This window comes from Rattus rattus, chromosome 13 (assembly GCF_011064425.1).
Source record: "Rattus rattus isolate New Zealand chromosome 13, Rrattus_CSIRO_v1, whole genome shotgun sequence".
Taxonomy (NCBI): Eukaryota; Metazoa; Chordata; class Mammalia; order Rodentia; family Muridae; genus Rattus; species Rattus rattus.
This window is the reverse complement of record NC_046166.1, coordinates 73348085-73368698: the sequence shown is the minus strand read 5'-3', so window position 1 is coordinate 73368698 and position 20614 is coordinate 73348085. Positions and strand designations below refer to the sequence as shown.

The following is a 20614-nucleotide window of genomic DNA, read 5'->3' as shown; positions in this document are numbered from 1 at the left end:
GCAAGGCAAGGTCTCATAACTCTAGACTTTTACATAGCAGTAGCCTGGTGTCTGAATGGTACCAGAACCCCTCACCTCTGCAGCTGAACTGAGTCAGACGGGTGGGGCGGCTCTTTTGCTACTTTACCTAGTGACAGATGCAACCAAATGAAGCAGAGCCACCAGGAGTGTTTAAATACTTCTCTGAACAAGATTAGCACTGGCGTGATGTCTTCCGGATGGGGTAGTTATTTTCTAGTAATGGGGAACCACAGCCAAAACCCATGTTTTTATGACTGTATCAAGTGCACAGAAGCCAGCCAGGTCTGACCTGGTAAGATTCAGTGCTGACAGCCAGGACAGGAGGAAGTAGACTCTTTAGAGAGCCGAGAACCAGGAGCCATGAGTTGAGGTTGAAAACCAAGACTCAAGCCAAGGGCAACAAGAGTCATTGTCTGTTTGGAAAAAAAATGAATGCTGGTGGGAATATCGTAGGTGGCGTGTGGAGGGGCGCTTCCGTGGAGAGCGAACTCAGCCTCCTCAGTGATTTTAAGGCTGTTTACAATATTCATCTATTTCTCTCCTAGCAAGTGAAAATGTCGTGATCAGTCACTTGTTCCAGTCAAAACTCTCACCAACGGGATCGCTCATATCTTCCTACCCATCCTTTAAATTTGGAGGACACAAGTCCAGCCTGCTCAGTAAGAGAATTGCCTCTTCAATGGTTGGAGTGAACAAGAATTACCTAGAACTCAGCAAGGTAGGGGATCCCTCGCCCTCGCTTCTGTTGTAGTTCTCTCTGCTCAGGTGCAGTCTCTTCCCTCCTTAAAGGCGCCTTTCTAATACAACATGATGATATCCGTATTCTAACAGAAGGAATTAAAGGAAAGACGCTGGGTTTTGATACGAGGAGAAGATAGTCATGCTCTGACAGAAGGAATGGCCGGGAAAGCTGTGGGGCCATTGCCTCTCTGTCACAGGGGAGGAAAGGACTTAGCCATCTCACACTTCCAAGGCTCCATCTGTCGCTGTGGGAAGTCAGGGCAGGCACTCAAGGCAGGACCCTGAGGCACAGGCCATGAAGGAAGGCCACTGCTTGCTCAATCTCTGGCTGATTCACTGGCTTGCGCTTAGCTGGCATTTTCGTACATCAGAGCCCAGGGTCACTTGCCCAAGAAGTGATATCACTCAGAGCCCTGGACTCTCCTGCACTGGATAAGACATTCCTTCACGGACCAACCCAATAACAACAATCACCTGAGACCTTTGCTGGTCTGTGCACTGGCTGGTTTCCTGTGTCAACGTGACACAAGCTGGAGTTATCACAGAGAAAGGAGCCTCCCTTGAGGAAATGCCTTCCTGAGACCCAGCTGTAAGGCATTTTCTCAACTAGTGATCAAGGGGGGAGGACCCAGCTCATTGTGGATGGTGCTGTTCCTGGGCTGGTGGTCTTGGGTTCTATAAAAAAGCAAGCTGAGCAAGCCAGGGGAAGCAAGCCAGTAAGCAACATCCCTCCATGGCCTCTGCATCAGCTCCTGCTTCCTGACCTGCTTGAGTCCCAGTCCTGACTTTCTCTGGTGATGAACAGCAATGTGGAAGCATAAGCTGAATAAACCCTTTCCTCCACAACTTGCTTCTTGGTCATGGTGTTTGTGCAAGAATAGAAACCCTGACTGAGACAGTGTGTTTGTTTTGTTTTTGATTTTCAGACACCTCTAGGCTATTTCAGGTTAACAGATAATGCTAACTAAGACAGATAGTGTCTGAGGTTCCAATTGTGTAAGAGGACACAGAAAGGTTCCGTATACTGACAATTCAGTGTGGACAGTTTCACAGAGATATATCATGGGCTGTCTCTGTGACATCCTTTTAAAATCTCGGTGTCCATCTTTTTTGGATGGATGTAAAAGAACTTCAGGGCAATTGGATTTGAAGAGATAAACATAGTATCCTACCCACTGACCCGATTGCTCCCAAGGTTTGGGTCTGGAAATGATAAATTGTCATTTCTTTTGTTTTCCCAGGACTGGAATGTTTCCACTGTGTGTTTGTAGACCTTGGGCTTGCTTTTGTATTACATCAGTTGTCAGTGTGTTTCTTCCACATACGTTAGATTTATGACTAAAGGTTCCACTTCTAAAGGACTAAAACCTCCATGCTGAGTTATTTCAAGTGCTGCGGAAATGTCTACGCACTGCGTTGTTTCTTGAGAATACAAGAGCAAACTGTGTTAACCAATCTCTCGCTTATGTCTACCAAAATATAAAGTGGGGGTGCATAATTTGGGAGGGGTTGAGAATTATCAATTTTGAAACTGTAGTTTCTGAGGCAGGTTGAGACACGTCTTAGCTCTTCAGTTCAAAGGAAAGCATGGTTTAAGATGCTGTGCTTGAAAAATGACAGGCGTGTGGGTGTGTGTGTGCACTTGTGTATATGTGCATGTGTATATGTATGTTTCTGTGCATATACCATATGTGCATGTATATGTGAATGGATATATGTATATTCAGGTGGACATTATATATGTGTGTATGTAAGTAGGTACATGGGTGCATATGTGTGTTTGTGTTTCTGTGTCTGTGTCTCTGCACATGTTTGTATGTGCACATGCATATGTTCCTGTGTGTGCACATCTATGTGTATCTATGTGTGTATATATAAATATTTATAGTATGTACATACATGCATGGGTATACTTTTGTGTAAATGTGCATATGTATGTCCACTGTGTTTGTGCATATACCTGCATGCATGTATATGTGTGTGCCTGTCTGTGTATTTGTGTATGTGTGCTTGTGCACTTGTGTTTGTATGTGTCTACCTATGTGTATGTGTGTGCCTGTTTGTGTATTTATGTATGTGTGTGCAAGCATTCCTGTATGTATGTGTGCCTCTGTGAATGTATATGCCTGCATGTATGAATATGTGTGTTTGTATATGTATGTGCCTCTGTGTTTGTGTGTGCACATACACATGCTCATGTGTGCATGTGCTATTAGTCAACAGACCCTAGGATCAGTGACCCTTAGTCATGTTGCAGAATTAGACGTGGCAGGAATCCCATCTCACAGCCTAACAAAAGGGAGCCAAGGGTTCCCTTGTGGAAAGAGCTTGATTCCAAGGAGCTTTTCATCCAGATAGTACATCAAAAGTAAGAAATTCCCATACACCTAATCTAAACTGTACATTTGAATCTCAGTTACTAAGCATTTGCAACCTGGACATCTTTAGATGTTTCCATGAAGAACTGCAGAGGAGAGAGAATTCACAGTAGCAAGCTGCCCAGAAAAAGAAACCGTGTGCCCCACCTGTAGGGATGGATTTGTTTTCGTCACGATCCTTTCAATGCTCTGCTCCCTACGGCCCTTGCTTTCCCCTTCAACCTACCCCAGTCTTTATACATCTATCTCTGGGCCAGAAATGTGGAATTATACCCATTCCTTAACTGGACATGACACTAGGCATTAAATTTGTGGAAATGGGTAGGTGCTGGCCAAGTGCTTCGTTTTGCATTCCCTTGTCTGTCGGCCACAATGAATCACTCCCCTGCATCAGTCCCCTGCATAGCTCATCTTAATGGAAGAAAGTGAGCTGCCATCCTCATGGTATGGAACAGATGATCCTGCCTCATTACCTACTGTCCTCATAGCACAGCCAAACACATAATTGTGTTTTATTAGAATTTTCTTCCATGGTGTTAAGAGAACAGTGGGTATGTTAGTCTCCTGTAATAATTCTGTGAGATGCAGTGTGGCATCATTCAACCCTGGTGGGGTTTAATTAATTAATTAATTATCACTTAGCCTTTAATTCTTCACCGGATGGCACCACTCTCTCTGTCTTCTACGTCTTTTCCACTTTCAATTAATCTTTGCTACAGGTTATTTTTCTTTTAAGAGCTGCTCTTATTATTTATTGAAGAAGAAAGTCTTCTGTTCATTTGCAAGGAGTAACTTCCCAACCCATTCCTTTCAGCAGTTAAAAAGAAGAAAGAAAAGAAAGAAAACACAAGAATTCATCAAACCCATACCTTTGCTGTAACTACCTTAAAGTTAAGGGAGCAAAGTAACAACTAGAAGAACAAAACTATAACAAAGTAGCATCTTTTGCCGCCCCCCATAAGCTACATTTCATGACTACTGTGAACAGCTAGTAAACAGGCAGAGCTCGGCAGGGAAGCTCTTACACTGGTCTAATCTAAGTTTACTATGAGATTAAGATGGGGGACAGGCAGGTGGTGAGTCTGCTTTAAATAAGAACCCCAGTGTGAAAGCTTAGCAGCAGTAACTGTTTCGTTCATTACTCACAGTTGCCCGTTTTCCAAATTTGTGGTAACAAAAAGCCCTTTGGTTTTGACTTTTTAATGACCTCTTGTTTATGTATTTGTCTGTAAGTGTATTAACGTAATCATACAGTTTACTTTCTCTTTTTCCTCCTAAAGCAGAAGCTAACAAGGTAAATCCGTCCTCCTTGTCCCCCTTGCAGTTATTAAAAAAGAAGGGAACTTGCACATTCCTACAAAGACTGGAACGTGGAGACCCCGCCACCACTGCATCGCAACTCATGGTGAGTGACCTTCGCAGTCCAAACCTCTGTGTTTGTTTCCATTGTAGCGCATTAATGTGACAGTTTCTTTTCCATTTCTAAAACCTTGAGTACCTTTGGAAGAAAGGCCTCACACACACACACACACACACACACACACACACACACACACACACACACACATGCTGAGCCAATGAGTAATACACAAGCATGTCGTGGATTGCGTTCAGAGACCTGTTTTATTTATTTTTTTTAACTGCGTTGTCCTCCCTTCCACCATCTCCCCTGGGTGTTAGCTACCTTCTTCTCTCTCCATAGAAATCTCTAGCAGACATCACTGCAAAGCTGCAGAAGGGCAGTCCACTTCATCCTTTGCGTCAAGCCTAATACCTCACAGCTGCCTGGTGTGTTCGATCACTTCTACGTGTCTGCCCAACTGCAGTACCTCGGTGTCCTAGGGCTGGTGAGGCTGTTCCGCTATGGGTACCCAGTGCGCCCTTCCTTCGAGGACTTCCTGTCCAGGTCAGTCTGGAACCTTTGCTCCGCCCTCTTTGGAGATGCCACGTTGATACCATCTCAGCTTCTGTTTGGAGCACGATGCTCAGGGGTTCTGTTCTCATGTGCAAACAAGAGAATCTGGGAGGCAGTGCAGGGCATCAACAGAGTTTATATAAAAAGTGACCAACCCTGCTGAGGACAAGACTTTGAAAAGCATTCAGTTCCCATCATAGGTGACTATGCATGGACTTATGAGATATACGGTATTGCACAATTCACTGCTACGATTGGTGTAAATGTGGTTATGTCGTCCTTTGTCGTGTACTAAGAAAATAGAGTTTAGATGAAAGGTTACCGAGCAACACAGTTGGGTCCTTTGTATAAGTGGAACTTGATTGGGAAGCAGCAGGACTATCTATTTGCACGATGTTTGTGGTCATTATTTTTTTGGTCACAGAGATGATAAACACAGTGTAAAACATAGCTAAGGCACTTTTATTATTTGCCCTTAAAGGAAAGTGTATTGACTGCCCTACACTAGATAATATCAACTCAAAAGGGTTAGTGTCCAGACAGTACAGACAAGGGGCATGTTGGGGAACAGGGTCTCGTCTTTCCTAGCACACATCTTCACCCCAGCAGCTTCCCAGGGGTATTCACAGCTGCCCCAAAGCTGTGCCAGGCTATGTACCTGCCTAGGTCTTGTGTGATGTGTGTTGGGGGAGCATATGCTTGTTTATATGTTCCAGTGGTGTATGTAAGTGCATGTGCAGGTGACAGGGTGACATCAGGTGCCTTTTCTCCGTCACTTTCCATCCCATTTTGTGAGACAGGGCCTCACAGTGAAGATGGAAGGCACTGATTTGGAAACCCTGGCTAGGCACCCATCATCCTCCAGGGGTTCCTCTGTCCCTGCCTCCCCAGTCTCAGGATGGGAGGATCCTCCTGCCTTGTCTGGCTTTTTCTCGTGCACATTGGTGACCTGAACTCAGGTCCTCATAGCTGAGATATGTGGTGGGTTGAATGAGAAATGTCCCCCGCAGGCACCTGTACCTGGACAGTTGCCTTCCAGATGATGGTGCTGTTTAGGAAGGCTGTGAAGCCGGTCAGAGACGGAGCCTCGCAGGAGGAAGTGTGTCCCTAGTGTCGCCAGGGGCAGGCGTTGGAGCTTGTAACCGCAGCCCACTTCCAGTTCACTCTCTCTGCCTTCCGCCCCCATCACGGGTGGGCAGATATCTACCCATGCGGCCATAAGCCAAAATAGGCTCTCCCTTAAGTCGTTTCTATGGCAACAGAGGATAACTAACACCAGAGGTGAGCACTGGGTCAACCAGCCCCCCTTCCCAGCCCATCTACTCATATATGTAAGTTTGAGTTTAACAAAATCAAAAAATCTAAATGAGTCTGCTTTAAAGGAAGTGCTTAATGACTATTGATTTAGCTTACACATATATGCTGATGCCACTCTTCAGTCAGGAGCTCTGGTCTCCCGCGTTGCTATGACTCTATGTCTTGGAGATCCTCACGGTCTACTAGACAGACACATGCACGCACAGCTAAACAGCAGACAGAGCTGGGTAGACAGAATGTGTACCCATGGGGCAGAAGCACAGGAGAGACTGCACACAGAGCTAGCTGGCTTTCAGGTGACGTTAGTATTAATACTGGTAAAAAATAATAATAGCAATATTAATGCTAATGACTGTTGTATAGACCCACCATGCCATAATTTACAGGGAATAACTGCAAGGCTGGTAATTAGGAGTGAAGTAAGTCTGGGCATGTGTAAGGTTTAAGATGTTTGGATAGAAGGGGGAGGGCATAGTATTGGGCATTGTTCATTAGCCTATATCTTCACCCACCTTTGCCTATTTCGTGAGCAGAAATCAAATCAGTCTTCATGGATATGTGGCTTAAAGATGGGTCTACGGGTGTTTGTTTGTTTTTTTTTTTTTTTTTTTTTTTCATGCATCTAATTGGCTTGTAGGTAGAGGTCAGCCCTTCTGCACCATTAAGTTCAAGTGGTCTTTGGTAGTAAATGAGTTGTAAACCTGCCCATAAGCAAGATTTTTTTTAAAAAGACGAAAGATTTTATACTATCCAAAGAAAAACCAGAGTAACCCACATGCAAGTTTAAAACCACGAGAGTTCCCAAATGTACCCTGAACCTTCAGGATGGGACCAACATGGGCTGAAATTCCGAGTTTTGGGTTGTGGTTCTATCCATGATTCATTACCAAAGGCTATCCTGCCCATAGACGACGGGAACCATATTCCAGCATACTGTTGTCTCTCAAGGACATGGGTCTAGATACATGATAGTTTGATCCGTGGGACTAACTTTATCTCCAGCTCAAAAGAGACCCACGCCATGCACATCAGAATCCCTAGCAGACCACACCGGAGCTTCAAATCCTTCATAATCTGGGGCTTGAGGTGAATCTTGTGAATGAGCGCTTCCAACAGCTGGCCAGAAATATTGAAGTTAACGAAGGGTAGACATCGCTCTGATGTTATCTCTTGGAGAAATTGTTTTGTTTTGATATCGCCCTTGAAATGCTAATCCCTTAAAAAAAGTTATAGAAAATGCAAAGTATTCAGCTAACCCAAACTCCACCAAATTCAAACATCAATTTGGCAAGCTTCTTAAGGAGTCTTCCCCCAAGTGTGAGATATTCTGTGGCCCAAGCAGCAGGATCCATCCACCAACAGCAACGGCACATTTCTGGCATTTGCTGGTTTGTTTAGTGAGACTGTCTTAGGAATGTGGTGTCAATCAAGCTCTGTGTTAAGGCGTCCCTCAGAGATTCTCCAGGCACCTTTCTTCTCCGTAATGCTTATCACAACAAGCAGACATCTTGAGTTGCTGTGTCCCCTACAGAATAGCGTGGGTGGGGGTCATGGCTCTGTGTGTGTGGCATTATACATCACGGCGATTTGAGATTTATTTTATTTGTGCCTTTTGTATTTGTATACCTTTCTGTCAGAGCCTGCTTTAATGAAAACAGATTATGCAATTAACCTTTTGAAATTAAGCACAGGTTTTCACATCTACACTTCCCTTATGATAACGGCTTCTCGGCGGGGACCATTTCTATTAACAAGCCTTGAAGGCACTAAATAAATATCTTCAGGATCCAGACATGTAACTTGATGGTGTTTGCCTAGCATGTGTGAGGCCCCTGGTTCAATTCCTAACACACACACCTTCAGACAAAACCCGCCATAGGACATTAACTGAACCTCAATTCAGAAGGAAAGTTTTGAATGACAAATAAAACACATAACTTTTGGATTTGTATTAGACAAAAGGTTCGTGTGTGGAAGATGCCATGTGTGAGTTAATATCTGTATTCCTTTCAGCACTTTCTTATCTGGAAGGGGCGTGATTTCCTCCTGCCTTTATTTTGAATGGCTAAGCAGAAATGAAATTATTAACTTATTTCAACAGAAACGTGTCCCCATCTCTCTGACGGTGACAAAAACATTGATCTACAGAGAGATTACCAGTCTCTGTGGAACTTGACTAAATCACAATCAAAAGAGTGCTGTCAGAGAGGCGACGTGATTTAATACTCCATGAATATTCAGAAGCTCACCTGCACTCTGAAATGACCCCAGGCAAGGAAGCACCACTATCAAAACCAAGGCCTAGAGGTAGAATTTAATCGAAATCATTTTCTGGTGAAATTCCAAATAGAAGTTCATACCTCTCCCATGCAAAACAGAACTCCTTGTGTTCTATTTAAATGCTACCAGAAAATAGCTCTCCTCTGGCCACAACTAACTTAACAGATAGAGAGCTAAAACCCATCAAAGCAAAAGGCTCACCGTGTATGGAAGCTATGCTCACCCCAAAATTACAGATAAAAATGTTGTCCAGTTCTGCAGTTTTGAAGTAAACAGAGGCTTACCTGTGTAACATTCACTATCTCTGAATTCCAACATGATGGCAGGTTGACAAACACAGACTACAGGAAAGTCGTAGTGTGGCTGGGTTGAAGACACAGTGCTCGATTTCCTTTCTATTGCTATAACAAAAATGCCACCCTTAGAAGCAAGATGGGAAGAAAAGGATTATTCACGTTATAGCTTGTGGTTCATCAGGATGAGGAATCAGGGCAAGACCTCAAGGCAGGAACCTAGAGACCAAAACCAAAGCCCAGGTTATAGAGGAACACTGCTTACTGGCGTTCCTCAAGCTGTTCTCAGCTTGCTTTTTTGTTTTGTTTGTTTGTTTGCTTGCTTGCTTGTTTTTGTGCCATATTTCTCTTTTTGTAATTGGATATAATTTTTATTTACATTTCAAATGTTGTCCCTTTTCCTGCTTTCCCCTCCAGAAATCCCCATATCCTATCCCCTCTTCCCCTGCTTCTATGAGGGTGTTCCCCCACCCACTCACCCACTCCTTCCTACTTCCCCATCCTGGCATTCCCCTACTCTGAAGCATCCAGTTTTCACAGGACCAATGGCCTCTCTTCCCATCGATTCCTGACAAGGCCATCCTCTGCTACATATGCAGCTGGGCCATGGCTCTGTCCATGTGTACTCTTCGGTTGGTTGATATTATTGTTCTTTTTATGGGATTGCAGACCCCTTCAACTCCTTAGTCCTTTCTCTAACTCCTCCATTAGGGACCCCACGTTCAGTCCAATGATGCCTTCCAGTATCCTCCTCTGTATTTGTTAGGCTGTGGCAGAGACTCTCAGGAGACAGCTATAGGCTCTGTCAGCATCCAATTCTTGGCATCAGCAATATTGTCTGGGTTTGGTGACAGTATTTTGATAGATCCCTAGGTGGGGCAGTCTCAGGATAGCCTTTCCTTCAGTCTCTGCTCCAAACTTTGTCTCTGTATTTCCTCCTGTGAATAGTTTTGTTCCCCCTTCTAAAAAAGACTGAAGCATACACACTTTGGTCTTCTTTCTTCTTGAGCTTCATGTGGTCCGTGAATTGTATCTTGGGTAATTTGAACTTATGGGCTAATATCTGCTTATCAGTGAGTGCATACAATGTGTGTTCTTTTGTGATTGGGTTACCTCACTCAGGATGATATTTTAAAGTTCCATCCATTTGCCGATGAATTTCATGAAGTCATTGTTTTTAATAGCTGAGTAGTACTCCATTGTGTAGATGTACCACATTTTGTGTATCCATTCCTTTGTATAAGGACATCTGGGTTCTTTCCAGCTTCTGGCTATTATAAATAAGGCTGCTATGAACATAGTGGAACATGTATCCTTGTTGTAGGTTAGAGCATCTTTGGGGTATTACACCCAGGAGTAGTATAGCTATGTATACCACTCAGGTAGTTCTATGTCGAATTTTCTGAGAACCTGCCAGACTGATTTCCAGAGTGGTTGTACCAGCTTGCATTCCCACCAACAATGGAGGAGTGTTCCTCTTTCTCATCATCCTCACCATTATCTGCTGTTCCCTGAGTTTTTGATCTTAGCCATTCTGACTGGTGTGAGGTGGAATCTCAGGGTTATTTTGATTTGCATTTCCCTGATGACTAAGTATATTAAACATTTCTTTAGGTGCTTCCTGGCCATTCGATATTCCTCAGTTGAGAATTCTTTGTTTAGGTCTGTACCCCATTTTAATAGGGTTGTATGATTGTCTGGAGTATAACTTCATAAGTTCTTTGTATATATTGGATATTAGCCCTCTATTAGATGTAGGATTGGTAATGATCTTTTCCCAATCTATTGGTTGCCATTTTGTCCTACTGACAGTGTCCTTCACCTTATAGAAGCTTTGCAATTTTATGAGGTTCCATTTGTAGATTCTAGATCTTAGAGGACAAGCCATTGGTGTTCTGTTCAGGAAAATTTCCCCTATGCCCATGTGTTTGAGGCTCTTCCCCCACTTTCTCTTCTATTAGTTTCAGGGTATCTGGTTTTATGTGGAGGTCCTTGATCCACTTGGACTTACACTTTGTACAGGGTGATAAGAATGGATCTATTTGCATTCTTCTACATGGTGACCTCCAGTTGAACCAGCACCATTTGTTGAAAATGCTGTCTTTTTTCCACTGAATGGTTTTAGCTCCTTTGTCAAAGATCAAGTGACCATAGGTGTGGGGGTTAATTTCTGGGTCTTCAATTCTGTTCCATTGATCTACCTGCCTGTCTCTATACCAATACCATATATTTTTTTATCACTATTGCTCTATAGTACAATTTAAGGTTAAGGGTGATGATTCCCTCAGAAGTTCTTTCATTGTTGAGAATAGTTTTCAGTATTCTGGGTTCTTTGTTATTCCAAATGAATTTGCACATCGCTCTTTCTAACTTTATGAAGAATTGACTTGGAATTTTGATGAGGATTGCATTGAATCTATAGATTGCTTTTGGCAAAATGGCCATTTTTACTATATTAATCATTCCAATATGTGAGCATGAAAGGTCTTTCCATCTTCTGAGATCTTTTTTGATTTCTTTCTTCAGAGACTTGAATTTCTTGTCATACAGAAGCTCTTCAAACTATTCCACAAAATAAAAACAGAAAGGACACTAGCCATTTGTTCTATGAAACCACAATTACCCTTATACTTAAACCACAGAAAGACCCAACAAAGAAGGAGAACTTCAGACCAATTTCCCTTACGAATATCAATGCAAAAATACTCAATAAATTTTTCACAAACCTAATCCAAGAACCCATCAAAATGATCATCAATCATGATCAAGTAGGCTTCATTCCAGAGATGCAGTGATGGTTCAATATAGAGCAATCCATCAACTTAATACACTATATAAACAAACTCAAAGGAAAAAAAAACTATATGATCATCTCATTAGATGCTGAGAAAGCATTTGACAAAATTCAACACCCCTTCATGTTAAAAGTCTTGGAAAGATCAGGAATTCAAGGCCCATATTTATACACAGTAAAAGCAATATACAGCAAACCAGTAGCCAACATCAAACTAAATGGAGAGAAATTGAAGGAATCCCACTAAAAGCAGGGACTAGACAAGGCTGCCCACTCTCTCTCTCTCTCTGTTTATTCAATGTAGTATTCAAAGTCCTAGCCAGAGCAATTAGACAACAATAGTCAGTCAAGGGGATACAAATTGGAAAGGAAGAAGTCAAAATATCACTATTTACAGGTGATATGATAGTACACTTAAGTGACCCCAAAAATTCCACAAGAAAACTCCTATGGCTGATAAACAACTTCAGCAAAGCAGTGGATATAACATTAACTGAAACAAATCAGTAGCCTTCCTCTCCTCAAAAGATAAACGGTCTGAAAGAAATTAGGGAAATGACGCCCTTCACAATAGTCACAAATAATATAAAATACCTCGATGTGACTCTAATCAGCTTCCTTTTACATACAACTCACACTTGCCTGGGGACAGCACCACACACAATGGACTAGGTCCTCCCACATTAATTGTTAAATTGAGAAAATGTCCCCTGTCATCCTTACAGGCCATTCTGATAGATGATGCATAGCATCCCACAACCCGTCTGAAGAGCTTACTTTCCACTTCAGGCCCTTTATGGAGGGTTTGCTTGTCACCACTTTGCACCCTAAGTGGCTTGGGTGTGTGTCCTTGCTACATGGGCGAGTGTCTTGTCTGTAGGAAGAGTGAGTGATCTGATTCTCTATTTCAAGAGCTTTCTGTTAATATCATCGATGACTTCAATTTGTGTGACATTCTAGCATGGCTTTGTAAGTCACTTTTCACCAACCTAATCTTATAGACCATGAGCCACAAACTAACAACAATCCAAACTGTGTGCTTCATAAAAGCAAAGCTTTTGTCATGACTTGGGGCTCAGCAGCAGCAGCAGGGTTCAGCTCAAGTCAGCTGTAAGTTTCGTCTTTCCTTCATGACAGAATCAGAACCCGCCCTTGGTGAGCTGAAAGGGGAGGGGGGAAGATGGGCCTATTGCTGTCTCAAATTCCATGGGGGTGGAACAAGACTGTACCCACAAGAAGGCACACAGAAGACCATGAACATCCTAGCTCAATCATCCTTACCCTGTGAGTCCATTCCAAAACATAATGTCACAAAACAAAAACGTGTTCTTCCTCTGCGTTCAATCAGCTGGGACCAGTGAGTTCTTTCCCACAGGTGTGGCCAGACAGTAGGAGAGCTGGTACTGGGGCAAGCCTGCGGGTGCTGGATGCAAGGGCATTTCTTCACCCACGTGTCTGGTATGTTGCAGCCCCACTATGAGCAATCCCTCCAGCAGAACAGCTCGTATTTCCTACCTTGGAAAAAGCTTCCAAGGGGCAAGAAAGGAAGCTGTGCTCCTCCTCGTTTAAGTAAAGCAAGTTCCCCTTCTGTTCTGTGAGGTACAATGGTTGCAGCTGGTGTAGGCCTTTTCCTTAGAATAGAAGCAATTGATGTGGTAATATCAGGGCAAGGCGCTGTGTACTTTTAAGGGGAGACAGGGGTGTATACAGAAGCAAAGGAAAGCCCTCCACAGCCAGACTGATTCTCATCACTTCCCAGTGCGTACAATTAATTCTGTGGGCTGGAAAGCACCACACTGATGTGTGTTTGTGAAATTGTAGAACAGAAGGAAGGAATCATCAAAGGCCATGTCACCCTCCTCAAAAAAGCCAGGCCAGCATGAGTACCCAAGTTCAACTCCAGCTCCAACATAAAGGCATTGGGGATGGTAAGCCATGCTTGTAATCCCAGGTCTGGGGAAGCAGACTGGCAGATGCTTGAGGTTCAACATGGATTACTTAGAAAGCACGGGGTTCCGTGAGAAGCTGTCACAAATATTTCCTGGGGAATGCCATCCAAGGATGACCTCTAGCCCACAGACTCCAACTCTCATGTAGACCCAGAAGAACCTAGGAGCCAGCATGTGGGTACACACACATCCTCACACACAGTTAAAGACCTTACCTCGTCTGGCCCTGGCCATCCCTCTCAGTGATCTCTTCAGTCCTCTGCATAGTCGTGAGGCTGTGATCCACGTTGGTTGACATGTGCTGTGCCTTCCCAATGCCCGAGAACCATGGAGCTCCCATCTCTTCCCGAGAGATCCTCCCCCTCTTTGTCTCCTTCTCCTCAGTTTCTGTCCTGCTCTGGGATCAGGAATCTTTGGTGGTATGTGCCCGGGTGCTGTTGGGGTGACAGCCTTCTGCAAGAGACGGTTTATGTGTGGCAGTGAGTGCCAGCCACTGTCATCGAAGAGAGAGGCTTATACTTAATGAGGTGACTGTATTTGGGAAGGACAGAGGATTTGACCAGCAAGAACCCCAGGATGACTTTATTATGCTTGGTCTGGGGAGCACCCAGAGCTGTGTTTTCAGATGGACACTGGGAAAAAAATCCCACCTAGAAATAGCATGGATCCTTTAGCTTGTCTAAGCCACATGGATGGATCAGAGGCTGTGCTGTGAAGGAGCAAGGCTACAGCAGGGCACAGGGCAGTGCACAGGGCAGTGCACAGGGCAGAGCACAGGACAGAGCACAGGGCAGGGCACAGGGCAGAGCACAGGGCAGTGCACAGGGCAGAGCGGGCAGTGCACAGGGCAGAGCACAGGGCAGAGCACAGGGCAGTACACAGGGCAAGGCACAGGGCAGTGCACAGGACAGAGCACAGGGCAGGGCACAGGGCAGAGCACAGGGCAGTGCACAGGGCAGAGCACAGGGCAGTGCACAGGGCAGAGCACAGGGCAGTGCACAGGGCAGAGCACAGGGCAGAGCACAGGGCAGTACACAGGGCAAGGCACAGGGCAGTGCACAGGACAGAGCACAGGGCAGGGCACAGGGCAGAGCACAGGGCAGGGCACAGGGCAGAGCACAGGGCAAGGCACACGGAAGGGGAGAGGATGGGGCACAGGGCAGGGCACAGGGCAGGGCACAGGACAGGGAACAGCAGGACACAGGGCACAGGGCAGGGCACAGGGCAGAGCACAGGGCAAGGCACAGGGCAGTGCACAGGGCAGGGCACAGGGCAAGGCACAGGATAGTGCACAGGACAGAGCACAGGGCAGTGCACAGGACAGAGCACAGGGCAGAGCACAGAGCAGGGCACAGGGCAGGGCACAGGGCAGGGGAGAGGATAGGGCACAGGGCAGGGAACAGCAGGACACAGGGCACAGGGCAGGGCACAGCAAGACACAGGACAGTGGGCAGGGCACGGGGCAGGGTACAGAACAGGGCACAGCAGGGCACAGGGCAGGCCACGGGGCACAGGGCAGGCCACAGGGCAGGGGAAAGGACAGAAGGAAAACATACAGAAGTTGGTGGATTCAAAGTCAAGGGTGTCAACTGTGCAGTGAAGCAGGCAGTCTGTGCCAAAACCTTCTCAAAGTGCCCTTGTGGCAGCCTGGAGATGCCAGCCCCTTCCAACACATCTTTAATAGAAATGAGATTTATAAGGTCAGGGGATATTAAACCTGAAAGTTTGGATTGGCAAAGGATACATTTCCTTACAAGGCAATATTGCCAAATGTGTGTGCCAAATCTGTTGTGCTTATGTAAGATTCCGGTGTGATCGGGAGTAAGGAAGGCCTTTAATTTTTAAAATGTGAACTAAGAGAGAAGCTCGCGCGGTGAGTCTAATCCTGTGTATCTTCGTTCATTGCTTGGTTCACTGCTCAGTGCACTGTGGGTCAGCAGCTCTGCTGTCATCTGCTTCAACTGTCTGCAGAGACCCCAACAGTAAGCACCCAAACCCCACAGGCCACGCACTCGGCTCAGCTGTGGCACAGGCAGTGTGGAAGTAAACAGAGGAGAGGCGTTCAGAATGCCCACGCCAGCAGGATGTGTGGGCGTGGCTAAGGGCAGCTAACCACCCATAGAGATTCTCTTTTCCAGATAGAACTGTGCAAAGTGTCCTTTATAGAGTGAACAGATAATGACTGGGGGCCTCGCTGCTGCTGCTTGCTTGATTTTGGTCCTGAGGCTGGAGCTGAGGCCTCGGCATGCTTAGAGGATGCCCTGCCACAGAGCTGTAGCTGAGCCCAGGAGGAGGACCTTCCGCACTCACTCTTATAATCTGACTCAGACCCCAATTTCTACTCCTTCAAGTTTTATTATCCCAATGGGACAGTGCTCATTCATTCATTCATCATTCATTCATTTCTTCATTACTTATTCATTCATCCTTCCCTTGTACAAACTTCTACTGAGTCAGAATGCTGTTGTAACTTAGACTCACTACACACTGCGGACTTGTAGTCATGGTCATGTGTTTCCTGGAGAAGCCCTTCAGGGTAGTTACTGACATTATGGAGATAATAGGTATTATCCAATTGCTAATCACTGTCACAGGGGCTGAAGCTGAAGCTCAGTAGTAGAGCATTTGCCTAGCATGGCCTAGGCCATGGGTTCAGTCCCCAGTACTACCAGAAAAGTAAGAAAGGGAACCATTGACTTGAGGTTGACTTGACAATACTTTCCTGTGTTGTGGAGATGGCTCAGCGGGTGAAGTGCTTTCTGTATAAATGTAAGGACCCGAGTTTGCATCCACAGCACCCATGTGAAAGCCAGGTATGGCAACACAGATCCATTACCCCTGCTCTAGAGAAAGAGGGAGGACAGGAGGACCCCAGCGGTTCACCATCAAGCCAGTCTAGAGGAATCTATGAGATCGGGGGCCTCAGCAGACATTATTTGGAAAGATAAGGTGGAGAACAGTGGAGGGAGGTGCCTGGAATCGACTTCTGACCTCTATGCACATGCTCAGGCAATTGCACCCATGCATACCCCACAAAACACATAAACGCACACATAAATAATGAAATATAACTGTCATGTGTTTTCCCCTAAATAAGAGTAATCTCCTGTAGTGGCCCTTCATCCATCCTCATCAACCCGCTGCCTTGTGGGGCAGCTACCGGGGAACATGGATAGGCAAGGTAGAGTTTGCACTCTAGTCCTCAAGTGGTCAACAATCCATTGCTGTGTCAATCTATGTAAGTCTCATCTATGACTCTGCTAGATTCTTCACCTTCTGCCATTCCCAGCAGACAGTCTGCTGTTAGGCAAAGGCTGTTCAGTGCGGGTCACGAGGCAGCTGACAGGTTGACAGCAAATGCCCATTGTGTGGAATACACTTGAATGGCTGATGTCATTTTCTGTGCAGTTCCCTGGTGAAACTCTGTGTCTTGTATTTGAAACATCATATTTATCGATACATCATAGTGAATGTACTAATGGTGGCATGGTTATTATTGCCTGAATAGTTTAAAACTGTTTACTTTGGTTCTGATTATCACCCTCCCCCACCCCATAGAATTGTTCATTAGCTGTTGTAGGTACTAATGGTCCTGTCGCATCTGCCGTTTATTTAGCAATATTCCCACTTTGAAACAAATATCCTGACCCATCATCTGCGGTTTCTGGTCACACAGTAACCAGACAGACATTGATGAATTCGTACTTCCATTCTGTGTGGAAAGGAGAACTGCATTTTCTGTTTCTCGGCTTTTGTAAACGCTTAATGAACTAAGTGCATTCTCTGCTACGCTGTGAGGTTAGAGATTAATTTGTGCATCGGGAATATTTTTAACAATAAAAACATCACATCGCAAGAGATACTGTATTGATCTCATATTTATGTAAAAGACTATTTTTAACTTATGGAAAGATCACAAGTAGAGCTGACCCACTTTAACAGAAAACCACACAAAATACAGGATGCTCTGTGCCCCTGAAAGTACCTTCCTCATAAACCTAAAACCTTACTTCCGTGACAGCTTAGTTACTAAATGTTCGTATTACATGAATGAAAGTCAACCGCTTTTAGGAGTATTTAAGTTTAGAGTAAAAGTGAATTTGTTTCTTATCAAGAAATCCACGATCTTACAAAAACTTGTTGTTTCAAAATAAAATGATTGTATTTGTGAACTTCTGTCTTTTTCCAAAGATCACCCATCTCTGACAAAATTATTTAGATCTATGGAGAACTTCAATCTGTAGCAATCAAACATTGAATAATTTAAAACAGCCTTTAATCTGCTCAAAACAATAACATTAGCAGGACAGTGAATGGTATTAGAGAGACTTTAGAATTAGATAGATGATAGATAGATAGATAGATAGATAGATAGATAGATAGATAGATAGATAGATAGAACCTATGGTAAAATTATTGGGGTCACACAGTCTCAACTGGTGAGCAGATAGAGAGAAGGCCCAAGTGACCAACTTTGACGGTCAGGACACTGACTACCAAGCAGAATGTCAAAGGAAACATGGATGAAATTCATCTGCTTTGTTTGCAGGGAGCTTCTACGAGGCCATCCCAAGAGTAGGAAATAGAATCTGACATTTATTCATTAGAGATAATAAAGCAATGATGATCTACCAATCCTGGGAAACAAAATTGCATCTTGGCTGTCTTGTTTGCATTAACAATGACCTGCACTTCAGGTCTGACCTTTATGGAATCAGCAGGAAGACTTTTAAAAGGTAGCCATCACATAGGAGAAAAATGAATCTGCTGAGCTTGCATTTGTGGCAGGCACACTTATAGAATGATCCTTTCTAACCCAGGATACTGTGCTGTCAAGACCAACACCCTTGCAGTAAGTATGCCCCCACCTTTGAATTAAACAGCTCAGAACACAATGAGGCACGGCTACTTCTGATCCTTGATCACTCGGTTATGACTCCCAATGAAGAGAACACACTCTGATCACATCCCAAATGATTTAATTATTTTTCCACTGCTGTGACAAAATGCCTGACAATGGCAACGTCAGGACCCAAGGATTCACTTGGCTCTCCGGGTGGTGGAGCTCACTGTTGGCAGCTCTCCCAGGAGTAGAGTAAAGCCTGGGCAGCTCCCCGGGGGTGGAGTCTACAGTGGGCTGTTCTCCTGGGGGGTGAACTCTCTTGGAGATGTAGCCCACCATGGGTGGGAAAGTGGGTCAGTTGGTAACATTGTATCTGGAAGCAGAGGTGATGCTGGCACTCGCCTCTCTTTTTGTTTTTCTTTCAGCCTTTGAGATAGTGTTGTCCGGCTAAGGTGGGTCATCTCATCTTAGTCAAGCCTCTCTGGGAAAGCCCTACCTGTGTTTGCCTCTGGGAGGATTAAAAGCCAGTCAGGTTGACACCAAACTGACCCACAACGCTGCCCCAGGCCTCCTCTGGCAATCGCTTCTGTGTCCTGTTTTGTTTCATGGACTCGCTCACTTCCCAGTGCAGGCTCTATCTACCAGCATCTGATGCCTGCAATGTAGGGAATGGTTTACCTGCACGGCCCACATTAGATTGTTTCTCCAGGAAAGGGACGGTAAAGAATCCTTTTCCTATTCTGGCTCTGTCTTGTAAGAATAGAAAAGATACAACGAATTTTGTTCTCCCAGTGATACAGATGACAGTGTCTTACAGCCATAAGGTGAATCTGTTTTCATGTTGATATTCTGGAGAATACACTATTGTTCTGTGACTTTCTTTGTATTTTCCTGATTTCTAAGGCCATTTCACATTTGTCCACAGCATAAGTCAACATCCATGTATCTTCACTGAACTTCTGTCCTAACATCTTGCCCAACCTTGTGTTGGGTTCATCACCCAGTGAAGTTCTGTGAATCTTCTAATGACCCATTCACATCAGCTACATCTTGAACAAATAGTTCCTCCAGCACTGTCCTGTCCTGTGTGAGAAAGCACTGTGATCCTTCTGTGAGAGTTTGCTACTGAGTTCGTTCCAGCCTACAGATGTGTATGGGAGGTCATTCAGTCTGGATTCAGTTTATTCTGATATTTCAAGCTTTTTCATTAGGGTTACTTTGGTAGTTTGTAGTTTCAGTTTATGTTTTCTAGGTTTTGTCAACTTTCCAAAAAACAAAAAACAAAAAAACTAGGAAAAAAGGATGTCAGTTGAGAGATCGCCTCCCTCAGATAGCCTGATAGCCACTATGCAAGTCTATGGGGGCATTTTATGTGTGTGTGTGTGTGTGTGTGTGTGTGTGTGTGTGTGTATGTGTGTGTCTGTGTGTGTGTGGTGAGTGTGTGTGTGTGCATGTGTGTGGGTGTGTGTGTTTGTGTCTGTGTCTGTGTGTGTGTTTCTGCTTCTGCTTATTTTTTCAGAACTTTCCTCCTCCAATTCCTTCCAGATCCTTCCTAAAACCATACCTACCCAACTTCTTGTTTTCTTTTCTCTCTTTAAAAATAAGAAACAAAATATAAAACACACACACAACAATGAAGATCCGATTTGTGTTGGCTAACTACTGAACATGGGTTTTGCCCTGGGTTGACATAGCTAGTTTCACTCAACTGAAGAAAACCTCTCTATGTCTCTCACTCTCTTTGTCTCTCTCTCTGTCTCTCTGTCTCTCTGTCTCTCTGTCTGTCTGTCTGTCTCTCTCTCTCTCTCTCTCTCTCTTCTCTCTCTCTCTGCCACTATCAGTTGCAAACAGCTTCTTCTATCTGGTCAACGCCTTGTCTGGTTGCTCTGTATGATGATCAGAGCGAGTCCTTACTGGTTGAAGGGACAAGTTGGTTCTCAGTAGGTAGGCCTTTACTCCAGTTCTACTGTGCAGCCTCCCACTCCTGTACATCTCATCTGGGGTGGTTTTGTTTTGCCCAGGGTGGTTTTGCTCTTCCCACAATCCAGACTGACAGGAGGGGGCAAGTGAGCTCTCTGTGTGC

The 20614-nt window shown here is 44.6% G+C and overlaps 1 protein-coding gene across 1 annotated transcript in view; it reads left to right on the top strand.

Annotated features, from left to right (window-relative positions):
- The window catches only part of Myo16 (myosin XVI), a 382886-nt gene that overhangs the window by 241750 nt on the left and 120522 nt on the right, over positions 1–20614 (top strand). Inside the window, 4 exon segments of the mRNA XM_032918632.1 lie at positions 567–739; positions 4465–4545; positions 4843–4883; positions 4885–5046. Of these exon segments, the coding sequence (XP_032774523.1) occupies positions 567–739; positions 4465–4545; positions 4843–4883; positions 4885–5046 (457 nt within the window).